Source organism: Engraulis encrasicolus, chromosome 8, assembly GCF_034702125.1.
Source record: "Engraulis encrasicolus isolate BLACKSEA-1 chromosome 8, IST_EnEncr_1.0, whole genome shotgun sequence".
Taxonomy (NCBI): Eukaryota; Metazoa; Chordata; class Actinopteri; order Clupeiformes; family Engraulidae; genus Engraulis; species Engraulis encrasicolus.
Window position 1 is genome coordinate 36,068,716 of NC_085864.1, and position 25,842 is coordinate 36,094,557.

At 43.4% G+C, this 25,842-nt stretch overlaps 1 protein-coding gene across 1 annotated transcript in view; it reads left to right on the forward strand.

Moving 5' to 3' along the window:
- The first annotated feature begins 971 nt into the window (after window positions 1-971).
- Window positions 972-25,842, forward strand: part of prpf8 (pre-mRNA processing factor 8) — a 33,924-nt gene continuing 9,053 nt past the window's right edge. The window contains exons 1-32 of the mRNA XM_063205590.1: window positions 972-1,134; window positions 1,873-1,992; window positions 2,091-2,259; window positions 2,758-2,922; window positions 3,277-3,495; window positions 3,910-4,122; window positions 4,356-4,481; window positions 4,655-4,760; window positions 5,112-5,302; window positions 6,051-6,170; window positions 6,601-6,790; window positions 7,174-7,293; window positions 7,567-7,701; window positions 8,138-8,267; window positions 8,559-8,755; window positions 9,346-9,552; window positions 10,728-10,891; window positions 12,052-12,178; window positions 12,604-12,796; window positions 13,363-13,550; window positions 14,138-14,376; window positions 15,083-15,229; window positions 15,981-16,191; window positions 16,590-16,706; window positions 17,084-17,331; window positions 17,705-17,884; window positions 18,386-18,521; window positions 21,489-21,658; window positions 22,377-22,506; window positions 22,710-22,856; window positions 23,159-23,319; window positions 23,710-23,901. Coding sequence (XP_063061660.1) covers window positions 1,884-1,992; window positions 2,091-2,259; window positions 2,758-2,922; window positions 3,277-3,495; window positions 3,910-4,122; window positions 4,356-4,481; window positions 4,655-4,760; window positions 5,112-5,302; window positions 6,051-6,170; window positions 6,601-6,790; window positions 7,174-7,293; window positions 7,567-7,701; window positions 8,138-8,267; window positions 8,559-8,755; window positions 9,346-9,552; window positions 10,728-10,891; window positions 12,052-12,178; window positions 12,604-12,796; window positions 13,363-13,550; window positions 14,138-14,376; window positions 15,083-15,229; window positions 15,981-16,191; window positions 16,590-16,706; window positions 17,084-17,331; window positions 17,705-17,884; window positions 18,386-18,521; window positions 21,489-21,658; window positions 22,377-22,506; window positions 22,710-22,856; window positions 23,159-23,319; window positions 23,710-23,901 — 5,147 coding nt within the window. The 5' untranslated portion in view covers window positions 972-1,134; window positions 1,873-1,883. The remainder of the gene's footprint in view (window positions 1,135-1,872; window positions 1,993-2,090; window positions 2,260-2,757; window positions 2,923-3,276; window positions 3,496-3,909; window positions 4,123-4,355; window positions 4,482-4,654; window positions 4,761-5,111; window positions 5,303-6,050; window positions 6,171-6,600; window positions 6,791-7,173; window positions 7,294-7,566; window positions 7,702-8,137; window positions 8,268-8,558; window positions 8,756-9,345; window positions 9,553-10,727; window positions 10,892-12,051; window positions 12,179-12,603; window positions 12,797-13,362; window positions 13,551-14,137; window positions 14,377-15,082; window positions 15,230-15,980; window positions 16,192-16,589; window positions 16,707-17,083; window positions 17,332-17,704; window positions 17,885-18,385; window positions 18,522-21,488; window positions 21,659-22,376; window positions 22,507-22,709; window positions 22,857-23,158; window positions 23,320-23,709; window positions 23,902-25,842) is intronic.

Below are 25,842 nucleotides of genomic sequence, written 5' to 3' on the forward strand. Positions count from 1 at the left end.
TGTGAGAGAGAGAGGCTAGAATTAAAGGTGTGTGTGTGTGCTCACTCTTTCTATATTCTCGATTAACCATACAAATATAAAATACAACCTCTAATATTACATGAGCTGCATTGTAATATGTTATTGCAATTGCATAGGCCTACTGATTTGCTCAAGAAAGACATGCACCGTGGGCAGCATGTTTTCACATGTCACAATGGACACACACCTTAGGCTACTCATTGCCCAACTTTTTGTCTTTTTGTGGACAAAAATGTCATTCTGCCAACTTAGGATTTATCAACAGTTACATTTTGAGTTTATCTGAAGATCATGTAGGACATGGATGAGGGTCAAGTGAGCCCAGTTAAGGATGGCAGTCAGCCAAAATAAAAAATAAACCATCAGGTATAGGGCCTAGCCTACATGAGAGAGGAAGAATGGCCTCCTGAGTCAGTCGCATCACCACATCATGACAGCCTTCCTGCTAGTGGGGTTGGAAAGGAACCATTGTGAATGCATAGACCAAACTTCTGTGCTAACCCTGTTAGATAGATTTTTTGACAAATAACACAAATATTGACTTGACTAGGCCTATGTGTAGACCCCTCACACACCCGAGTAGGATTCCTCTGCATAGATAGGCCTACTGGAGAACTGAATCGTGCTATCTATTGCAGGCAGTAGGCATCAGTATAAGATGTGTCATGCATTTCGTTAGAGCTGCTGTGCGTCTGTATTATAGTCTGGTATTATAGCTTTATTGATGACATGATGAGTACATGATGTGCTCTGCAAACTTTCATCGTGGTCGTGACGCGCATGCTCACTTCACTCGGGCTCAAAAGGAAGATGGGTTATTTACTTCCGGTTCAACATCCGGGTCTGTGGTATTTACGCAAACGTGTTGTTTTTGCCGTAGATCTCCGTCGCACAAGCGCGACTTTCATACAAAAGCACGTATCTTACTTTGGTGAATTGAACAGAGTGAACGCTCAACGTGCGTAGACGACACCGCCATTCCACAAAACGTCCATCGCAGGAAATCGTGGGGACACTGTTATGAAGCACATCACACAATATAAGCAATATTCATTTAAATGTGACTTGTAGTAGTGCTTATTTTGCCTCTGAAAAGTTGCGTTGGAGTTGAAGGTAAGGCCTCTATTGTTTTTACATAGCTGAGAAGGGTTTTGGATTTGTTTTGGGTCTGTTGCTTGTTGTTGTAGCTCTACTTATGCTAGCATTTGCCGACTGCTTCCTGAACAGTTCGCTTGCAAAACGCATTGCATGGCTAGCTGATGCTAGTTTTTGTGGGAAGCCTTACTTGGACGATTTTTAACAACCGTACAACAAACTTTTGAGACTCCTGTATTAGCCTTCCAAACCATGTTAAGAACGATTGTTCTGTTTTCTCAGTGCACGTTCTGATTAACAATTTGACTACCGAGTTCTATAACCTAGCTACCTTAGCAGGCTAAGTGGTTTGTAGTTCAATGCACTTTAGCAAGTATTACAATGGTTTCATTCAAATGTGAATGAATATTTAGTATATTATTGTCTTGAGTGTACAGCTCGTCCAGTTTTTGAGCGGATGTATGGTAATTTTCCTAGAATGTAAATAGTTTTACCAGTTAATCATATCAATCATATTAAGAGCGACAATGAAAACATTTCATACATTCTATTCTGCATATGGAGTTGGTATTTGAGTGGTTTGGCAATGCTTTTTGAGGTGCTTGATATTGAGAGAGTAACCAGCTACTCTCACTTCCATCTGTGATATTTTAGCCTATGGTCCTCTCAGTACCATGTTGCAGTCCTGCTTTACAAAAAAATGGACCTACTCAGACCAGTAGCCCTGTTGAGTTGAGGGTTAATTCTGTGTTTCAGGCTAAGCTGCAATGGCAGCTGGATTCCCCTTCCGAGGTATGCCGGGGGGCATGCCCCCTGGTATCGTCCCTCCATCCCAAGTACCCGACTACATGTCTGAGGAGAAGCTGCAAGAGAAAGGTGATTGCAGTTGAAGAATAGCTCAACACATTGATCACATGTTTTGATGAGTTGCTGACTTTTGCTGTGGTTGTTTTGCGTTTGTATTTGTCTAACAGCGCGAAAATGGCAGCAGCTGCAGGCCAAGCGGTACTCGGAGAAGCGCAAGTTTGGCTTTGTGGACGCCCAGAAGGAGGACATGCCTCCCGAGCATGTGCGCAAGATTATTCGGGATCACGGAGACATGACCAACAGGAAGTTCCGACACGACAAGAGAGTATATCTCGGGTTAGTCGAGCTGTTGCATTACATTACATTGCACTTAGCTGACACATTTATTCAAAGCGACTTACAACTATTATTTTACAGGGTATTGGTTACAGTCCCTAGATCAATCAATGTGTGGTTATGTGCCTTGCTAAAGGGCACTTCAGCCCTGGATGGAGATGTATGCAGAGGTCAGGGGAAATTTGAACCGGCAACCCCAAAATTGAAAGAACAACTCTATAACTACTAGGCCACGGCTGCGCCAACCACTAGGCCAAGGCTGTTATTGTTGTATTTATCGAAGCATTGATGCGGAGAAAGTAGCCACCCACTCCACTTTGCGTATGAACTAGTGATTTCTTACCAGTCGTATTCTTCCCTAGCCTGCACCTCTGTGGGTGTGCCTTCTTTCCTACGTTTTGAAGTACAGTGTACTGATAAACATTGGCTAGATCTTTGGATGCTGCGTTAATAAATTTTTTGACTGGAGCTAATTCTTTGTGCGTGTGTTGTGTGCAGAGCCCTGAAGTACATGCCCCATGCTGTGCTGAAACTGCTGGAGAACATGCCCATGCCATGGGAGCAGATCAGAGACGTGCCCGTACTCTACCACATCACCGGAGCCATCTCCTTTGTCAACGAGATCCCCTGGGTCATCGAGCCAGTCTATATATCGCAGTGGGGGTGAGTGGATAGATACTGCTCAACCAACTGTTGGACTTTTCTCATTGTTCCTCAATAAACATCAGAATTGGCCTACGTTATTATATTACACTTATTGCGTTTTGCACATTTTTAAAGGTGTTAACTTTGCGCTTGTAGTTACCACCATAACCTGTTCTTAGGCACTCTTTTCTTGTACATGGTAATATGCGGTACAATTAAGCTCCAGCAAAGAGATTATACGGTATACTGCTGGAGCTAGATTGTTTTCCTCAATTGTAAGCAACTAAAGGCGAATGCTTGCTGTTAGCCCGAAGTTTTGTAGCCACAATGACGATATCGGTCAATAACTTTCACCCCTCACTTCCTCCGCAGCACCATGTGGATCATGATGCGTCGCGAGAAGAGGGACAGGCGACACTTCAAGCGCATGCGTTTCCCGCCGTTCGACGACGAGGAGCCGCCTCTGGACTACGCGGACAACATCCTGGACGTGGAGCCCCTGGAGGCCATCCAGATGGAGCTGGACGCCGAAGAAGACGCCCCCGTAGCGGACTGGCTCTACGAGCACCAGCCCCTGAAAGACGACACCAAGTACGTTATCATAACCATATAATATAATAAATATAATATAATAAATATAATAAATAAACCACCATCTATCTACAATATCATTATGATGATATTGTAGATAGATGGTTGTTTATTTATTATTGACCCCTCAGTGGCGGGGTGACTACAAGCGCCAACCCAACAATACAGTATTTTTTATAATTACTTTTAAATTATTGTAACAATTGACGTAGTACTGTAACATTCACATTTAAAGACACAAGGCCATTCGGAGTAAACTTGGAAGCATTGAAGCATGACAGAAACTATTTAAAATGGTTAGACATAAAGACAATTGGTCATAAAAGTGAAATCAGTCCCCATTTAAAGTCAGTACGACTAACTGAAATGACTTTATCTTGTTAAGTTACCTTCTACCTTTTTTCTTTCCAACAGGTTTGTGAATGGAACGACGTACAGGCGCTGGCAGTTCACGCTGCCCATGATGTCCACCCTGTATCGGCTGGCCAATCAGCTGTTGACGGACCTGGTGGACGACAACTACTTCTACCTGTTCGACCTGAAGGCTTTCTTCACCTCCAAAGCCCTCAACATGGCCATTCCTGGAGGACCCAAATTCGAGCCCCTCGTCCGAGACATCAACCTCCAGTGAGTGTGAAGTCCACCTTAAGTTTGGTTGGACCTTTTTTGGTTATTTTTAGTCGAGTGCAGGGGGACTATATGCTACTAAGTTGGTTGGTCTGTCAGTTCACCTGACGGTTGGTTAGTTGTTTGGAAAACGGTGTGTTTTTCTGAGGGTTTGCATACGAATTATGTCTGCTGACCTTATTTTGTTATCTGCTGTAGAGAAAGTCTCATGTATCTACTTGATTATTCCCCAGGGACGAGGACTGGAATGAGTTCAATGACATCAACAAGATCATCATTCGTCAGCCAATCAGGACAGAGTACAAGATTGCGTTCCCCTACTTGTACAACAACCTACCCCATCATGTGCACCTCACCTGGTAAGAAAAAAACGCCCATTTATTTAGGAAATAAGAGGGTTTTTTTGGCTGGTAAATGTTTGTATTCAGTGTGCTAATTCATGCAGATGAGTGTTCATGAGTTGTTATGTGTATGCTCCTAGACACCTTCATATCCCCCCAGATTAACAAGCGTTCTCTACTCTACTCTAAAGGTACCACACTCCCAATGTGGTGTTCATCAAGACTGAGGATCCGGATCTGCCAGCTTTCTACTTTGATCCCCTCATCAACCCCATCTCTCACAGACACTCTGTAAAGGTAAGCCATAGAGTTATCCATTGTGTCCATCCACAAGTCTTGTATTTTCACACATTACTGTTTCAAATGTAGAGTGTATTAGTTTAAGGCAGGAACTAGCCAGCCAGGGTTGCATTTCTCCATAGCATTGTCGCTGACCAGTTGGCAACTAAGTTAGTTGCCAATGGGTAATTACAATGCAACTAGCAAATCAATTAATGTAGTTAGCAACTATGGTTGAGAAAAACACTCCTGGCGGGTATACTAAGAACATGGTAAAGTGATAAACCAAGCTTGTTTAAACTACAGGAAGTGATAAACCTGCTAATACCTGCAAATATTAACTTCACCTGGTTCACTACTTGTCCACAGAGCCAGGAGCCCCTGCCTGAGGACGATGAGGAGTTTGAGCTGGCGGAGTTTGTGGAGCCCTTCCTGAAGGAGACCCCACTCTACACGGACAACACGGCCAATGGCATCGCCCTGCTCTGGGCCCCGCGCCCCTTCAACATGCGCTCGGGTAGAACCCGCCGCGCCATCGACATTCCTCTCATCAAGAACTGGTGAGTGTGCTACCGGGTGTTGTTGTGTTAAAGGGTAACTTCTGCCAATTTTGACATGCAGTTGTGATACTCGCACTACTACCCTGGACTTTTCAGTACCTGAGAATTGTTTTTTTTTTCTTTAGCCTTTTCCTAAATCCTGGTCATTGTAATGGAGGCAGAGTTTGTTTACATTTAAAAAAAAACATCTTGATTTATTCCCAATAACATCCAAAATGTTATGCAACATCAGCAGACAACTAGAAAAAGATACCTTTTGGGATAATATTTGGAGAAGACCTATGTTAAGTTAGGTTTTTAATGTAAACAAAATCTGCCCCCATTAGAATAGCTCAGATTTCGGAAAGGGCTGAGTCGAAAAATGCAGCATCACCGGGGGCCAACAAGTCATGGGTAGTGTGACAGCAGCATATTGAAATTGGCAGAAGTTGTCCTTTAAGCATTAAGCAACAGTCCTCAGGTCATGTGCTGAATTCATGTGCTTGTAATGAAGGGGGCTGTGACCTCACAAAGTGAGATTGGTGGAGTGCATAGTCTCCGTAGTGAGAATGGGAGGTGATGAAGCTTAACAGGATATGATGAGATTGTGGTACTTTTTTGAGCAATCTATCGTATCAGTGCAGCACTACGCTTTATACAGTTTTTATTTTTACTATGTGGTTGATAAAATGACTGGGAGGTTATCTTGAATTGCAAACAGCTTAACTCTAGTTGAAAATGAAGAACGTGCATTGTCTCTCACCCCCAGGTACCGGGAGCACTGCCCAGCAGGCCAGCCTGTGAAGGTTCGAGTCTCCTACCAGAAGCTCCTGAAGTACTACGTGCTCAACGCTCTCAAGCATAGACCACCCAAAGCCCAGAAGAAGAGGTAAACTTTGGGGGAAAATATAAGAATGGCGTTCAACCACTGTAAATGAGGCACTGCAGTATACACCCTTTGATTTGCCTGTTGTAAAGATCATATGTGGATTACTAGATCTTACTTGTGTTGGTGGTAAACATCTACCACAGTCAAGGTGCTGATATACTGCATGTAAGTGTATTTGGCCAATAAAAGCCGTTTCTACTGTCAAGTAAATGTAAGGTAATGCAAGAACCGCAATTGGAGCTCACGGTGTGCGGTTCTTTCATTACCTTACAAGGCTTACATGAACTTCACGTTTAGAGCTGTTTTGCACCCTAGGAAAAGAATTTGGATGTGCATGAGATTGGACTTGGAATAATGTGAAGTAAACGCCTTGTTTCTTTTTTTTTTGCTTTATAGTAAATCCTTTTCCCCCCTGTTGTGTCTTTTTCAGGTACCTCTTCCGCTCCTTCAAAGCCACCAAGTTCTTCCAGTCCACAAAGCTGGACTGGGTGGAGGTGGGTCTGCAGGTCTGCAGGCAGGGCTACAACATGCTCAACCTGCTCATCCACAGAAAGAACCTCAACTATCTGCATCTGGACTACAACTTCAACCTCAAGCCCGTCAAGACCCTCACCACCAAGGCAAGTGATTTCACTCACTATGTTGAAAAGTCAAGTCTGGAAGGAAACTTCTGTTGCTGTCACAGTAAGCCCCCCACATTTTGGCTTGCATGGCCATTGGGACCCCGGTTTGAGTCCGCCTGGGGTCATTTCCCAGCCCTACCCCTTATCTCTCTCCAGCTCATTTCCTGTCTCCTCTCACACTCTACTGTCATAATAAAGCCCTAAAAAGCCCCCAAAATATACTTAACAAAAATAAAGTACATTATTGATTTTAATTCAGCTACAAATAATCTTTTGATAAGAATATGTATCACATTTTAAAAAAAGGGCTATCCTCTCAGGTCTCTGGTATGCTGGGTGTTCTTACAGTCTTAACATTGTTTTTCTTTGGATCCCCACAGGAACGTAAGAAGTCTCGTTTCGGAAACGCGTTCCACTTGTGTCGTGAGGTGCTGCGTCTCAGCAAGCTGGTGGTGGACAGCCATGTGCAATACCGACTGGGCAACGTCGACGCCTTCCAGGTGAGCCTCCCTAAAATATTAAAATGATTTTTGTCTTTGTCTGTGGTTTAATATTTTGTAGCCTGTCAGGAAGTGTAACGTTTGTGCTGGTTTTCATCATATTATGATTTTGGTAGTGTCCTCAAGGAATGTCTTTTTTAAGCTTCAGAAGTAGTTTTTAGTCATTTGACAGTTACATATCCATTCAGTCTTTTTTCCCCCTCACAATTAACACAGTAATTGATGTCATGTAACCATCATCATTGTCATTTTGTTGTCTCCTCTTATCTGCAGTTGGCTGATGGTCTGCAGTACATCTTTGCCCACGTGGGGCAGCTGACTGGCATGTACCGCTACAAGTACAAGCTGATGAGGCAGATCCGCATGTGCAAGGACCTCAAGCACCTCATCTACTACCGCTTCAACACCGTGAGTGCAGCACCTCCACGCTCTCCAAAAGCAACACTTCTGATTGAGTTTATAGGGATTCCTCATCAGGGCAGGGTTACTGTAAATGCTCAGTCAAAAATGTTTATTGGACTGCCCACACTGAACGAATGCACCATATCATGAATAGAAAACTGAAGGAATCTGGCTGGGTAAATACTCAATATAATAGAACCACCAATGTAGGCATGCCCCAGAAGACTCCAAATCACACGATTACTCCAAATAATAAGATTGACTGACTGAGTGCTCCATTACTACACTGTTCATAAGACTAGAGTATAGAGTTCAGCATTTTAAAGATGCTATGATGTGTATGAATGCTTAAGGATAGATGTGTGCCCTGGTCAGATGAATGTGAAGAGCCTGTCTTAGCCCTGGTTTAAAGGCGCTGTGGTGTGTGTGTGTCTGGTTGCAGGGGCCGGTGGGCAAGGGTCCAGGCTGTGGCTTCTGGGCCCCCGGCTGGAGGGTCTGGCTCTTCTTCATGAGGGGCATCACCCCACTGCTGGAGAGGTGGCTCGGGAACCTGCTGGCCAGGCAGTTCGAAGGTAACATTTAAAATGTTTATAATGATAATTATTACTACATTTTATGTTGGCGTAGGTAGCAGTGTTGAGAGTCTTCGCTGTATTTTCAGTGTTGGTTTTTTTTTATTGTCACTACATTCACATGTTTAAGTGTCATCCAGAAGTTTTTTGTTTTGTTTGTATTGGCCAACTGTTTTCATGCGGTGATGGCTATATCCAGACTCATGACATGATCGACTGGCTGATGGATGGATGGATTGAGTGAGTGATTGATTGGTTGATTTTACTTCTACTGACCTCGTCTTCCTTCAGGCCGACACTCCAAGGGAGTGGCGAAGACGGTGACCAAGCAGCGCGTGGAGTCCCACTTCGACCTGGAGCTGCGCGCGGCCGTGATGCACGACATCCTGGACATGATGCCCGAGGGCATCAAGCAGAACAAGGCCAGGACCATCCTGCAGCACCTCAGCGAGTCCTGGAGGTGCTGGAAAGCCAACATTCCATGGAAGGTCAGTACGCCTTTTTTGCTACCTTTGCAATGGGGAAAATAGGCGTGTTGAGTAGGGCTGTAACGATACACTCAACTCACAATTCGGTTCGTGGCACGATTTATGACCTACGGTTCGATACGCCCCACGATTTCTGAAATGTATCTCCACTGAAGTTTGGAAACACTATCACATTAAATCATAAAGTTGTTTTCTGGACTGAAAGGTAAAACTTTGAAAGGGCGTATCATGATACTGCCTCCTTGTATCGCGATACAGTATCGTGACTCTGTGTATCACGATTTCTCGGTTCAATACAATATCGTCACAGCCCTAGTGTTGAGACATTAAGTTGTTGTTCTTGAAGCTTGAAGGGGCTTTTCAAGAGCCCCATGAAGAACTATAGTTGCTCACAAGTCCAAACTGTTTTGGACAACATGATAGAAGACATGGTTTCAATGCCCAAAGAAAATGAAACTGTCCAGCTGCATACCCGGTACTATCACCACAACTACTCCGTGGATGGGATTTGTTTTGTGTGGATTTGAATGATATGTGATCATAGTTACATTCCTCTTGAACCCCTGTGCCTATTCTCCTCAACCCTCTAGGTCCCAGGCCTTCCCACTCCGATCGAGAACATGATCCTGCGCTACGTGAAGGCCAAAGCCGATTGGTGGACCAACACGGCTCACTACAACCGTGAGCGAATCAGGAGAGGCGCCACCGTGGACAAAACTGTCTGCAAGAAGAACTTGGGACGCCTCACGCGTCTCTACCTGAAGGCCGAACAGGAGAGGCAGCACAACTACCTGAAGGTAGGCTTCTCTATCCAAAAAGTCTTAAGAATCAGGGCTTGACACTGGCACCTGCCAAATGCTGGTAAAACTGGGCTGTGGCTAGTGATACTTTCAGTGTCACTAGCCAATTAGGCTGGCAGCTTATTCCTTGGTATGACATACGAATCACAGTAGACTATATTCTGTTGTTTGCCCCTTGTGTATAAATTGTTTGTAACTCAGTTTCTATTTGCTTGATTGTTTGTAACTCAGTTTCTATTTGATTGATGTACTTTCATGTAGAAAGCTATACACTCTTCTTGTTTTAGCACCTCATCTTCTGAGGTTAGACGTACACCATCATGATAAAGAGAAAAAAAGAATATAAAATCTGTGGCTAGTGGAATACCTTAATGGCTAATGGCTTGGGAAAATCACTAGCCACAGTGGCCGGTGAGTGAAAAAGTTAATGTCAAGCCCTGCTAAGAATGCGTGCACATCAGTAGCACAGATGCTGGACCAAACAAAAGATCAATGAAAGGAAAATGGGTCTGCAACACCATCCGAAACGTTGTGCCATTAAACTTTGTTTGGGAGCATCGAACAGTGCTACGGACCCATTTTCCTGTCATAGGCCTCTCTTCATCTCAGCACTGGCGGGCAGTTTCAAACGGGTTGTTATTAACTAAGTGCGTTGATGGCTGACAAAACGCATTTTTTTTTCTTGCTTTACATTGGTGATGGTGAATGTGTTGCTTTTAGATAATTCGATCCCTCCAACGTCGCTTAAGTTCTTTTTTAGATAAGTCCACCTCGGACAGTATGTGGAGCACTTTATTGCACTTAATTGACATTTGAACCGGAGAGGAAGCACAATGTGTTCAACAGGCCATTACCGATCAAAAGCAAAGACTAAACCACAAAAGGGGGGGAAAAAACAGAACAACGTTGCTGATAAAAGTGCTTAAAGCCCATCTACAAGAATGGGGAACATTTGTGTCACCATAATGATGCCCCTGACATGAATGAAGCTTCTTCCCAAAGCTGTTACGACAATGAACTCACACTTACTGGACTATGTTCATCTGTAAAGGACTGTGCACCTTGTAGGGAAGCTCAAATCTCAGTATACTTGTGTACATTTATGTATAAAGACAAGAAGGGCTTTCTATTCTAAATGTGGTTGGGTAACAGCTGATGTGTTTGAATTGCAGGATGGTCCTTACATCACTGCTGAGGAGGCCGTGGCCATCTACACCACCACTGTCCACTGGCTGGAGAGCCGCCGCTTCTCCCCCATCCCCTTCCCCCCGCTCTCCTACAAGCACGACACCAAGCTGCTGATCCTGGCCCTGGAGAGACTCAAGGAGGCCTACAGGTACGCCACAGCACAGGGGGTGTGTTCCAATATGCGACCTTGCGTCCTCCACTTGTGCTTGTGGCCTAGCCCCGCCTCCTGGCCCCTCCTCCGTGGAGAAAACAAAGAAGTTTCCCCGCTGTCAGCCAAGCCAAAACATTTTTTGGGGGACTATTCTTCCTCACCATCCAGTTTGGAAATGAGAAAATGACTTTACAATTGACCTTTTACGAGATATTGAAATATAATGCTGTTGTCAGTGATATCATCATGACATATTACTTCCTGGTACGTGGCCACAAGCACAAGTGGAGGACGCAAGGTCGCATATTGGGACACACACTGGGGGTCACCTGGTGGCTAATGCTCTTTGGGGTCACACTTTTTATGTCTTCGACGTCGCTGACGTTTAAAGGTGCAGTGTTGTAGGATGGTGGCCATAGTAGGTATTGCAACTATGCTGCGCATTTAGACGGTGTTGCCTACTGCCAAATTTGATATTTTCATAAATATTTTTCTAAATAATAATGTTTGCTAGTAGGACTAAAGTGATACTGTTCCATTTTTGGAAATAAACTGATTTTACACCTCTCCTTGAGTTAAATAATAGGGTTTTACCGTTCTTCTGTACTTTCAACCGTTCTCTGGGTATGGCAGTGCAAATTTCACCTCCGTTCTCCTGTACTTTCAACCGTTCTCTGAGTACTGCAGTGCACATTTTACCTCCAAGCTAGCAGTTAACATTGAGTCCTATGAGACCAGCTCGCAGCTAACTGGTCTCATAGGACTTAATGTTAACTGTTAGCTTGGAGGTAAAGTGTTCACTTACATAACTAGACAACGGTTGGAAGTACAGGAAAACGGTAAAAGCCTATTGTTTAACTCAAGGAGAGGTATAAAATAAGCTTATTTCCAAAAATGGGACAGTATCACTTTAAGTACAGTAAGTATAGCAGCTAAAAATATCTATTTCTGGAAATTCAATGTTACCCAAAGCACTTTTGCTGTTTTTGTCAGCAGCTCGCCCATTTAAAGTTAATTTCTTCCAGTAGTGTTGTCAATCCTGTCACGTTCGGTCTGTTCAGTGTTAGCACAGTTAAGGCATCCTCATGGGCCACAAAGGATTAAATGACTGGTTTATTACTGTAAACATGACAACCTTCTACTGTCTCTGTGTGTAGTGTGAAGTCGAGGTTGAACCAGTCTCAGCGAGAGGAGCTGGGTCTGATTGAGCAGGCCTACGACAACCCTCACGAGGCCCTGTCCAGGATCAAGCGTCACCTCCTCACCCAGAGAGCATTCAAAGAGGTAAAAACACACAAGACTCCAATGGAAGAAGAAAAAAAGCCATGCCTTTCATAGACCTCCTTTTTAATGTGGCAGGAGGTTGACTTTTTTTTTTTTACACTATTTTAAAATGTTCAGTAAAAAATGAGATGCATATGATTTAAAAATACTGTTTTTATTTTTTTTAAATGAAAATGATTGTACATTTTAAAAATGTTTGTGTAATATTAATGTCATTGTTGATTTAAAAAAAAAAAGCTCAAGGCTTAATTCTGCAATACACATGGGTGCATTTCTCGAAACCATAGTTGCTATGGTTTTAGCTACTTTGTCGGTTTCAGTGCAATTTCCCATTGGCAACTACCCAAGTTGCTAACTAGCTAACAACTACGCTTTCCAGAAATGCACCCCAGTTTTGTTGCTAATGGTGTGTTTGTCACTGCTAGGTGGGCATTGAGTTCATGGACCTGTACAGCCACCTGGTGCCGGTGTACGACGTGGAGCCCCTGGAGAAGATCACGGACGCCTACCTGGACCAGTACCTGTGGTACGAGGCCGACAAGAGACGCCTCTTCCCGCCCTGGATCAAGCCCGCCGACACAGAACCCCCTCCCCTGCTCGTCTACAAGTGGTGCCAAGGTACTGGAGATGTTGTACTCATGTGATGAGTATTTTGCTATTAAACTGCCTAAAAACTGAGCCAAGGTATGTGTTGAGGACAAGGACTTTTTCTGCCGTTGATTGTTATTTGGACTAAAGTACAGTATCCCCTGCTCGTCTACAAGTGGTGCCAAGGTACCTGAGATGTTGTCCCTTATTAGTATTAGTAATAAATAGTTCCTCTATGCAATTGGTATTTTGTTATTAAACTAACTGCAAATCGAGCCAAGGTATGTTTTGAGAACTAGGATTTTTCCGCCAAGTAGCTGCGTTGATTGAGAAACGCACCCCTGTACTTAAATCCTTACAACAGTGTCGTTACTAACCAAGTTGGCAACTTAGTAAGTTGTCAATGGGAAATTGCATTACAACCAAATAAGTTGCTAACTGTTTAGCAACAATGCTTTCAAGAAACAGGGTCCAGTAGTGACCAAATGTGTTGATTTTTTTTTCGATGTACCTAACAAAGCGAGTGAGATTGTGAATGATTGTTATGCCATCTTCACTTTTTAACCTAGGCCCTCTATGATATTTTTCTTCTTTAGGGATCAACAACCTGCAGGATGTGTGGGACACGGCTGAGGGCGAGTGTAACGTGATGCTGGAGTCTCGCTACGAGAAGATGTACGAGAAGATCGACTTGACGCTGCTCAACAGGCTGCTGCGTCTCATCGTGGACCACAACATCGCCGATTACATGACGGCCAAGAACAACGTCGTCATCAACTACAAGGTACACCACACCACATTCGCAGTGGCAAAACTATCCACAGAGCTCAAATCTGTGGAGTTAACATACTAATTATTATAAAACACTGAAACCTAATTGCAAGAAATTCACCTCTGAACCAATAAAAACCTGTGTGGACAGGAATGTTCAAATCAGGAAAAATTATGAAATTCTTTTTTTCGACTCATTCTACTCATTTTTAGTGTTATGCTTACAGTGACTACGTCGTCTACAGTTTATTATTATAATTTTGTCACTCGTGATTGTTGCATTGTCTCTGAGGACATAAACCACACTAACTCAAATGTTCCAAATTATTTTATCTCCATAGCATGACACATTTCTATTCTATTAATGTGCTTCATTGTATTGCATTTCATGTTTTACTTCTGTCTCACCACGTTTGTGACGTATCCTACCTCAGGACATGAACCACACCAACTCAAACGTTCTAAATTCTTTTGTCTCCAGAGCATGACTCGTTTTTATTTGTCTTTTTCAATGTGCTTTATGGAGACTTACTGCATATATTGTATTGCATTTCATGTTTAACTTTTGTCTCACCACATTTGTGACGTATCCTCCCTCAGGACATGAACCACACCAACTCGTACGGCATCATCCGCGGGCTGCAGTTTGCCTCCTTCATCGTGCAGTACTACGGGCTGGTGATGGACCTGCTGGTGCTGGGTCTGCACCGCGCCAGCGAGATGGCCGGACCGCCGCAGATGCCCAACGACTTCCTCAGCTTCCAGGACACCTCCACCGAGGCCGCCCACCCCATACGCCTCTACTGCCGATACATCGACCGCATACACATCTTCTTCAGGTCAGTAAACGAACGGCCGTCACTGATTACTTGGATGTTGGAGTCTACTCTAAACCCTGGGTTTAATAGACTAGTGTGTACGCCTCTACTCCTGATACATCGAAAACATACACATCTTCAGGTCAGTAAACGGCCGTCACTGATTACTGGTTTTTGGAGTCCGTTCTAAACCTTGGATTTAATAGACTAGCGTACGTCTCTACTGCCGATACATCGACCGCATACATTAATTCTTCAGTTCAGACAGCAGGCATTAGTAATGACAGGCTGTTATATTCTAAAGGTAGTATCCTACTTAGTACTTGGTCTGTCCCTCTATCTGCCAGCACATCATCAAGTCACATCATCTTCCAGTCAGGCAACAGGTACTGCTGAATACTGGCTGGTCAAATCCACTCTTATCCTAGGACTAGACTAGCATACGCTTATACTGCTGAGACATAGACCTCGTACACATTCTTCAGGTCAGCCAGCAAGAGCTTTCTTTATGTGAGATTGCAGTCTAAACACAGGATTCATGACTTTCACTAGATTTCATAGGTTTTTTTTTCATTGCACTAGTTACTGTTATTTTTGTTTGACAAATTCTTGAATGAGGTGAAGTTCTCACAGAGTGTTTGTCTTATTCGCTGTTTTCTCTCTCTTAATCCTTCTTGCTTTTCTGTCTGCCTCTCCGTCTTGGTCTGTCTCTTTGCCTCCTCAACAGGTTTTCAGCTGACGATGCCAGGGATTTGATCCAGAGGTACCTGACTGAGCATCCAGACCCCAACAATGAGAACATCGTGGGCTACAACAATAAGAAGTGCTGGCCCAGAGACGCCCGCATGAGGCTGATGAAGCACGACGTCAACCTGTGAGTATTGGCACCATGCCTTCCATATTATTCTTCTATTCTATTCTATTCTATTATAACTTTGACTTCTAACTTGGAAGCCCACACTGCCAGTTTATGCAAGTGAGGCAGTATATCTTGAGTTTCACCATTGTAAATTCACATAATAATTTGATCCAGTACTGGATGTTTTACTGGATGGTCGTGCATCACTTACACTACAAATTGACATAATGACTCAATTCCACAATTGGCCTGAGTAATGGCCTCGAAATTGTCCCAAGTGATGTGATAAATTAGAAATCAAAGGAGAACGCGCTCTCCTTTGCACTGCGGTGCAAACTGGAGTCCGACTCTGATGACTGTGCCGCCGAAATATTAGTTGATATGCACCTGTTTAAGTAAAAAAAAAAAAAGACAAGAGCATTCGCGGAGCACCATCTTTCTGTCTTTTATTTGATGCTATCAATTACTTTTTTAGCTCCTCTATTTGTATTTGAATATAACGTGAAACTGTAATATGATTATCTGAGTAGGGTTTGAATCGATGGTTATTGGTTTTACAGCCTCCCATGTTGTCTAATGTCATACATTGTCATTCCTTGCAATAGTCAGAATAATACTGCATAGAATATAATGTGTTGATCATAGCATAGCTTTATACGTAGATCATGACACAAGTATAATGGTCGAATGAACTGTAATTCAGTAAGTCAACGCGCTGTGTGCATACATTTTAATAATCAACGTTTTTGTTTGTTGTTGTTTTCAGGGGTCGTGCCGTGTTCTGGGACATTAAGAACCGTCTGCCGCGCTCTGTGACCACGATCCAGTGGGAGAACAGCTTCGTGTCCGTCTACAGCAAGGACAACCCCAACCTGCTGTTCAACATGTGTGGCTTCGAGTGCCGCATCCTGCCCAAGTGTCGCACCAGCTACGAGGAGCTCACCCACAAGGATGGAGTCTGGAACCTGCAGAACGAGGTGAGTTGGTCAAGAGGGGTGACTATTTAGGAATATTATAATTATACATAATATACTCAAGAGTTGTATAAAGTAGAAATACCCTTGCAGATTTAATTAAAACACTTGTGGTATGATATGACATGGTTTCAACTTTGTTATGTCAATACTACTAGTGTTGTAATTATATTTGTAAAAGTACTTCTACTTCTACCTTTTACAACTCTGAGTATGCCACATATTTCTTCAAACCACTTGATGAGCTCAGTGACCAATGGAGAGTGCTCATTACAATTAGCCAATAAATGGGTTAATTGACAATGACAACTGGGTTAATTGACAATGATTTTGCTGGTCATTTTTCTTGGCATGCTATCCATCTTTCTGAAAATTATTGTGAATTCATCTTTTTCCTGCAGGTGACGAAGGAGAGGACGGCGCAGTGCTTCCTGCGTGTGGACGACGAGTCCATGCAGAGGTTCCACAACAGAGTCCGCCAGATCCTCATGGCTTCTGGATCCACAACCTTCACCAAGGTCAGATGAGATGAATGCCCCAACATAGACTAGTGGCACCTTGAGTTGTAAGCCGTTGAGTTCTTTGTAACTCACAGCCTTTTAGATTAATTGTAATTAACTTCTGGCATTTTGGATACATTGTAATTAACTTCAGGCATTTCAGATAAGTGATCAAATATCTTAAAGATTCAGCTCATATGATTTGCATTGCAGTTGTTATTTGTGTGATGGAGTGGTACGCACACTGGGCGGCAGTGGCACGCCAAGTGTGCGGACCACTCTTGTATACAGTCTACCACTTTTGCGGCACCTGGATTATTGTTTTTGTGGATTTGCGCACCCCAACCTCCAATTGCAATTGTAATTTCCCATTAATCATGTGACCTCCGACACAGATCGTGAACAAGTGGAACACGGCTCTGATCGGCCTGATGACGTACTTCCGCGAGGCCGTGGTCAACACGCAGGAGCTGCTGGACCTGCTGGTGAAGTGCGAGAACAAGATCCAGACGCGTATCAAGATCGGCCTCAACTCCAAGATGCCCAGTCGCTTCCCGCCAGTGGTCTTCTACACCCCCAAGGAGCTGGGCGGGTTGGGAATGTTGTCCATGGGCCACGTGCTCATCCCACAGTCCGACCTCAGGTACTGCCGTTGTTCATTCAGACTTTTTTGTTTGTTTGGTTGTTTTTTTTTTGTTTGTTATGTAATTATTTCCTCTGTAAATTTTCAGCCAAAGGAGAAAGTGATGTGGTGATCCTTTTTGTCTTTGGCACTGCCATCGTGTCTGTTCAGACTTCAAATGAATGGTGTTTTATTTTTGGATTGAGGATGTCAACAAATTCCTCTTTATGTATTTAGTCTAAGGCGAAACAGATGTTATGGTCCTTTTCTTTGTTTGAAGGGAAGGGAAGGTATTTTATAATCGCAATAGTTCTGTAGTTCATATGCACTGCAGAAGTTGTAAAAAGAATCATCCGTCAGGTTCTGATCTCTCTCTCCCCCCCTCCCTCTCCAGGTGGTCCAAGCAGACGGATGTGGGCATCACCCACTTCCGCTCCGGCATGAGCCACGAGGAGGACCAGCTGATCCCCAATCTGTACCGCTACATCCAGCCGTGGGAGAGCGAGTTCATCGACTCCCAGAGAGTGTGGGCTGAGTACGCCCTCAAGAGGCAGGAAGCCATCGCGCAGAACAGGTAACCTACTCTGCTGCTCACATAGCACATTCAGGCCGACTGAGAACCGTGCCGGTGCCCGTTCCCGCACCTAATCACGAACCGGCCGTCATGTTCACGCCACAGATTTTAGCGTTCGTGAACCGGAAAATACTAGGTTTTTTTCCGCGAACCGTGAAAACAGTGTGGCCGTCAGCAGGTTCATCCGGGTAACAGTCACGAAAAAGTTCAGAGCCCTGTATGAACAAGGGCGGTTCGCAGATGAGCACTTTAGTGTCGTACGTCACTGGTGCGGACACTGGCACCGGCTCTGTTCTGGTCGGCCTGAAAGCCCTAACAGAGGACAAGAACTTACTAGACATGCTTGCTCCTGTGACCTGCTGTATTGCAGAAGGCTGGATTGAATAATTTTACTTCTTCATCTCTTTAACAGACAGACGACATGTCTTAGAAACTTGTAGAACCTAACTTGACTTACACTTGTCATATTTAATAGCTGATTTTGTTTTTTTTGCCACATAGGCGTTTGACCCTTGAGGATCTGGAGGACTCTTGGGACAGAGGCATCCCACGTATCAACACCCTCTTCCAGAAGGACAGACACACCCTCGCCTACGACAAGGGCTGGAGAGTCAGGACCGACTTCAAGCAGTATCAGGTAAGACTGGGTACCAGAAAGGACAGGCAGTGTCATGTTCATCACAAATGGCAACAATAACAAGCAACCAAGGTGAACATTTATTTCTTATTAAAATAAGTGGATATTTAAGAGGTCAGCAAGCATTTTAAAGGGGTCCTATTATGCTTTTTCATGTCCACTGCCCATTTATTGGGTTACACAGCATCTGTTGTATGTAAAAGCTTGGTGAAAGCTGCATTTCACAAATTGGCCTCTTGGGGGAGAATTTCTCTGCCGCAGGGACGCTATTTCTCAACTGTCAGAGAACGCGTGGTTGGGTTTTCAACATTCTATAGCTTTTGTTTCCTGTACAGGTCTACGTCATGCTGTACCTAACATTGCTGCTTATGGGATGGAGTGTTGACGATGTCACAGACCATTTATTAATTGCAGAGACCGTAGGCCTAATGCGCATTTGTCCATCGCAGCCACATAGCCTATCTGAATTTGACAGTAGCCTATTGTGATGAGATGTAATCCTATTTGTGAATACACCATTCTGTGTACAAGAATAGTGTACAAGAATAGTGTTCCATACAAGGATAGGATTTTGCCATCCACAAGTTGATTCCATCACGCATGTTTTTTTTTCAATTCATAAATCGACTCCGTCAAATAGGCTACAGCATTGGTCTAGGCTGTAGGCTACACTCATCTGTGGCCTAAATGATATATTTTTTGTTTGATCGTGATATTAAAGCTGCATTTTACATTGATAAAATTCCGTAGGTAGGCTTATGGCTAACGGGTCAGAAACAGTTGAATGGGGAAGGTCGAAAACAGGCACGCGTTAACACAGTTGCGCACGGAGAATCCAAAACACTTCCAAGTGGGTGAAGGAATCGAATCTCTCCTCTCTTTCTCTATTCGCTTCAAGTCCGTTTTGAATATGCTGTTGACAAAACTACATTTTGTTTGTTAAGATGTTAAAAACCCTACACTTGTATTGCCTTTTGAAGCATAACATTAAGTAGCCTAGGCTAGAAGACGTGCGCTGATTTTATCCAAATAGGTCTATCACGACTTGACCAGTAGCCGTTTGCATCAGCAATGTTGGCAACGCTTAGCCAGTTAGTATAGGCTATGCACAGGCTACAATTCAGTATAGGAAATGCAACGCAGTATTGTTCATATCTGCAACAGCAACGTGGATATGCTTGATGTCGTTTAAAAATGGTCGCGCCGTCGGGCGGCATGCCAATAATGAAACTGAAATTGAAACGGATATTGTTTTTTTTTTTTTTTTTTAAAAAAGAAAAACTCCTGTCCTGTCGATAAATGCAAACAGAAAAACCACGAAACCGAGACCATGCCTAGGCGTTATTAGCCTATAAGACCAGTCCAGCAGGCGCGGTCATTTCTGCCGGGGACTAAATAGAAATGCAGTTACTAAAATGAAACCATGCACCTGAAAATACTCTGAAATGTATTTTTATGAAGCATAGCCTATCGCCATTGTGTATTAGGCCCACAGACAACGAGCAAACAAGAGCATTTTTAAAAGCCAACAGCAACGCGTGTGCTCAGTATTCAGTCTGGCTTGCAAATAGACCACAGGACGCATTTGAACACGGAGTTCATATCACAAATAGAGTGTCACGATATCACTGACAGACGTTGTATTGATAGGTTTGAGTCCGACAAGTCGTGCCGCTTGTCTTATTGTGCGCACTTCAATTTCGGATTGCGTCTTTGACAGCCAGACAGGGGCTGCCGCGGGAGCGAAGAAAATGTCCACAACTTCGCTGAATAAATATCCTTAGAATGGTGTACAGCAATTGGAGATGATTATCTTATTGGACAGCCTATTGTGTGAAGGTTAACTTGCCATTAACAAGGAAATGTGATCTGAGTTCAATCCTCCCCGAGAATATTCTTTGTGTCTTCAAATTTCCAACTGTCAACAGCAGATCTAGACTCCCACCTAACGACCAGCGCGACGTGTCTGTTTGCGAGCAGTAAACTTGGCTGGTAACCTTTAGGCCTACAGTATGCAAGGCTAGACAGCGGGTTAACCAATCAGGCCCCTTCTGTTGCGTTAATAATGTTTAAGATAAAGATACTTCAGCGCAGGATATCAGAAATAAACAACACAGCGCAGATGGCTTTTAGTTTTTTTTATAGCCTATGGCCACAATCGCGTTATTAGTTATTACGCATCATATGCAATATGCATAGTATTTCATGAAACCTCAAATTGGACGCAGTAGCCTGTACCCAGCACTTTCAAACCTTTCTCATATTTATGGTATCCTAATTGTCCCAAGCGATTTCGAAATCAAACTGAAGCCTGCACGGAAGACTCGCATTGGATAGGGACTGGGTTTCAGCGAAAGACACAGCAAGGCGCACAAAAGTAAGGGTTAATAACATAACGTGGGACTTATGATGCGTCCTTTTCTGATTAATTGTGGACATTGGGTGAACTATTTGGCTTTCAACTTTAGACAGAGGCTACAGGGTTGGATTCCAGGTCAAAAGCAGCTGTGCTGCTGACGTAATATTAGTAATAGAATGCTTGATGAAACGCTCCATGCTGCGCCGAGATTTCAGAATGTTGACGGCCTAACATTCTGCACTTCCACGCGTTTCAAAAAGGCGGCGTAGTGTGCATGTACACAATGATGAAAAATAATGGACATGAAAACAAGTGGTCATTCGAAATTAACTCCACTAACCCCAGTAAAGCAAAATATTAACAATGAAAGTTATTCTAAATAGCATAATAGGGCCCCTTTAAATCACCTAGCATTATTGGTGTGCTAGTAATGGTATCTTGAGCCATTTGGCACAACATAACCTTAGTATTCCTTTAGCTATATGTCTTGCCAAAAGATTTCCTGACCACCAACTTGCTTGGCACTTGATCTTTCGTGGTTTCTTGAACCATCTTTAATTGGTTCTACTTGTCTTCATTTGACCTTTTGACATGTTGTGTTCCTGCAGGTGTTGAAGCAGAATCCCTTCTGGTGGACCCACCAGAGGCACGACGGCAAGCTGTGGAACCTCAACAACTACCGCACGGACATGATCCAGGCCCTGGGCGGAGTGGAGGGAATCCTGGAGCACACGCTCTTCAAGGGAACCTACTTCCCCACCTGGGAGGGTCTCTTCTGGTGAGTGAGGAGGAGATACCCGTTATACCGTCATTGGTGTCCCGCATTCAAGGGAGCCAAACTTCACAAGCAAATTTGATAAGAATTGCTCTGTACAAAAAGGTGACAATTTGCACACCTCAGGTCTTTTTTGTGCAAAGCTTTACTTGACTTGCAAGTTTTCTTTCCTTAGACCTTCATCAGGCAGAGTGCATACACACAGTGTTTGTGGTTAATATGCTTCATCAGTGGCACCTATGGTGCAGCACTCTGAGTCTGTAGAGCATTCTGGGAAATGTAGTAAAAGACAAACATGAAACGTACCAACAGAGAAAACAAGAACAAGTCCATGCTTTTTAGACATCAGGCGTTGGCCATCATAAAACGGATCACAAACAGAATAAAACAGAAGAATAGCTCTTGCAGCAGCTGTCAGCTGGTGCCACCATGTTAAGAATGTTGTGTGGGAGTGCTGCAAAGGACGTGGGAATGGTCCGAGTGTATAGTTCAAGGCTGCAGGGGTTGTTAAATGTTATGTTGTAGCAGAGAATTGTATCTAAATGGTGTTGGGAGAAAAATGACACAACTTTATCAGTGTGTGTAAACGGCAAACATTTTTGATCTGCATTTGTATCAACTGGCTGTTTAACACCTGCCTCCATTTTGGACCAATCTGATAATACACTCTAAATGAACGCATTGTGATCATTCACGCTTGATGGGTTTTTTTGTATCACAGGGAGAAGGCCAGTGGCTTTGAGGAATCCATGAAGTGGAAGAAGCTGACCAATGCCCAGAGGTCCGGTCTGAATCAGATCCCCAATCGACGCTTCACACTCTGGTGGTCCCCCACCATCAACAGAGCCAATGTAAGCAATAAACACTTCACAATAACCCATTTGTTGTTGATGCATGTTTTTTTAAGATGGTTTTTTATGATGTTTTTTCTCCTGACAACAGGGCCAACGTAAGCAGTAAGCACTCAACAGTTGCTTTGTTCATTACAGCAAGACAAAAATCAACTATGAATGGTTATCTTATGGCTCGGTTCTTCTCTCGTTTGCCTATGTAGGTATACGTAGGTTTCCAGGTGCAGTTGGATCTGACTGGAATCTTCATGCACGGCAAGATCCCGACCCTCAAGATCTCCCTCATCCAGATCTTCAGAGCTCACTTGTGGCAGAAGATCCACGAGAGCATCGTCATGGATCTCTGTCAGGTAAGAGAGGGGGGACATAAACCAGTGAATAGTCACTTAATAGTCATTAAGCTGGATGGTCTAAATCAGTGGTTCTTAACCTTTTTTGAATTAACACCCCCTGGACCTCATTTAAGCCTCCCAACGCCCCCTTGACTTCATCATAAGCCTGCCAACGCCCACCACCTTAGTATTAGAAAATACAATGGACAACTGCCCCCCAATGGCAACTAAGCACCACCCCCTCTCAGTGCCCCCCTAGGGCTGCCCAACACCCCCGTTTAGAAGCAATAGTCTAAGTGTTATGTGTTGTTGGCCTCCAGGTGTTTGATCAGGAGCTTGATGCCCTGGAGATCGAGACGGTGCAGAAGGAGACCATCCACCCCAGGAAGTCCTACAAGATGAACTCCTCCTGCGCTGACATCCTCCTCTTCGCCTCCTACAAGTGGAACGTCTCCCGACCCTCGCTGCTGGCCGACTCAAAGTGCGTTAACCTAAGCGGCCGTGAACCTGAAACATTATTACCAGACGGTTGTGAAGACCAAATAAATTACCCAGTTGTTAACTTTAACTATAATAAAATAAGAAGCTACAACCATATAATAGGTAACGCATCTAAAGTAACTTAGAACATAACCAGTAATTTAGAACATAAAGTAACTTAGAACATAACCAGACATCAATTTTAAATTTCGCTGAAATGCTTGTCGATGTACTTTGTTCCATTTGGAAATTATTATTTTATATATTTTTCTTTATATTAGAAGAACAGAATTGAGTATTTCAATGAATGTATTTAGCCTGTGTTTAATTTACTGTGTTGGTTTAATGAGCTCCTTTCAATTACTCTCCTCTTCTCCTCTCTCCTCTGCAGGGATGTGATGGACAGCACCACCACCCAGAAGTACTGGATCGACATCCAGCTGCGCTGGGGAGACTACGACTCGCACGACATCGAGCGCTACGCCAGGGCCAAGTTCCTGGACTACACCACCGACAACATGAGTATCTACCCCTCCCCCACCGGCGTGCTCATCGCCATCGACCTGGCCTACAATCTGCACAGGTCAGTGGTAGTAGCGCTGTTGTAGTTGCGTTTAGACTTCAAAGGATTCCTACTGTGTGGGTGATGTGGCTCAGTGGGCCAGTGCGCCGTACCATTCCAATATGCACACTCCCGTCCTCCACTTGTGCTTGTGGCCTTGCCCCGCCTCCGTGGAGAAAACAATGAAGTTTCCCAGCTGTCAGCCTAGCCACAACAACTTTTGGTAGACTTTTTTTCATTCACCATCCCAATTGCAAATGAGAAAATGACATTAGAATTGATCTTTTGCGAGATATTGAAAAATAATGCTGTTGTCAGTGATGTCATCATGACATTAGGCCACAAGGACAAGTGGAGGACGCAAGGTCGCATATTGGAACGCACCCCTGGGCTCGATTCTGACCTAAGCTCATTTCCTGATCCTTCCCCATCTTTCTTCCCCCACTCATTTCCTGTCTCTCCTGTGTAAATAATAAAGGTTTGAAAACCCAAGGAAGTATAAATAAATTTTAAAAAGTTCTGACATCTGTGTAATGGCTGCCACATTGAAGGCATTGACTCCTAATCATTAATTGATGGTTATTTTTAGTTGACATGTCCAGAGGCACAACATGACATGGTGATGCCAGTGTCTCGCTGGCTTAGTTTTTGTCAGCCTGATTGCTTATTGGTCCCTATTGATTGGTCCGTAACCCCTTTCACTTGCCTCCATACTCTATACTACTCTACACTTTGTATAGTCCCACACTCTGTATAGTCTAACATTCTGTATTGCTTTCATTACTTGTATAGTGTTGTACTACTCCCTTACACTTTATTGCTGTCCATGTGCCCTCTTAATAAGTTGCTCTGGGTAACTAACCGCATCTGCGAATTGCAATATATGAGCAAATGTTGACATTCCCGATTCGAACTCCACAAAAAGAAGGTAGAAAGTCTTCAAATACAAATTGTGTGTAACATACCCAGGTGAAAAACCCATATACTTAAAGTGTACTTTTTTTGACCGTACTTAGTACAAAGTGTACTATTTTCGGCGATTTAAAGTGCGCTTCATTGCACTATTAGTGCGCTGAAGCACTACTAAAGCAGTACTTCAGCACACTTGCAGCACACTGAGGATGCTAAATTGGCACCGCTTTTGGACAACTTTAAGTGCACTACAAGCATACTTTTGAAAGTATGCTCCAAACACGCTTTTCATGCATTCGTATGGCATTAATAGTGTGCTTGAGTACACTTCTATAACATTTTATTGTTACTAGAAGTACAATTAAAGTATATTAACTTCATGCTTCTTTGGACTACATTGGAACATTTTAAGTCTGTAAAAAGTATATCATATTAAGTATTGTAAATATATAACAGGTATGCTTGAAGTATATTTACAGTACACTCCCAAGTACATGAAATAATATAAATGTAATAGTACAATCCATGCTGGCCCTCAGAGCTTGTACATTACACACAGCCACATGTCACAGTAGTGATACAGTATGCATGCCTAGCACGACTGACATTTACAATCATTGCATTGTTACAGAGATTTCAGATACACATTTCACTTTATATCATTCTTGTTCCACCTTCCTGCAATTGATCATTTGAATTGATCACTAATAGTGACCCTTGATATTTGTTTGAACAACTAGTTCCAACATACCTCTTACCATGATGTAATGGGAAGTGTGAGCCTATATATACCAGAACATATACGTGACCATCATAATGACGGTGGGAACATGGTCATTTTTTGTGTACCACTTTAAAATTTTAAAACTCCTACAATAAACGCAGAATATAACAATGAGTAATATTTTCATGCAAACCAAAGATATTCCTTAGAGGTCAATGGCTTTCTGTTTGAGAAATTGAGCTCCAAGAAGTGCATTACATGATGGTACATGCATGATGATGCATGATGGGTAAATGCACTTTGTGTAAGCACACTTTGAATATATT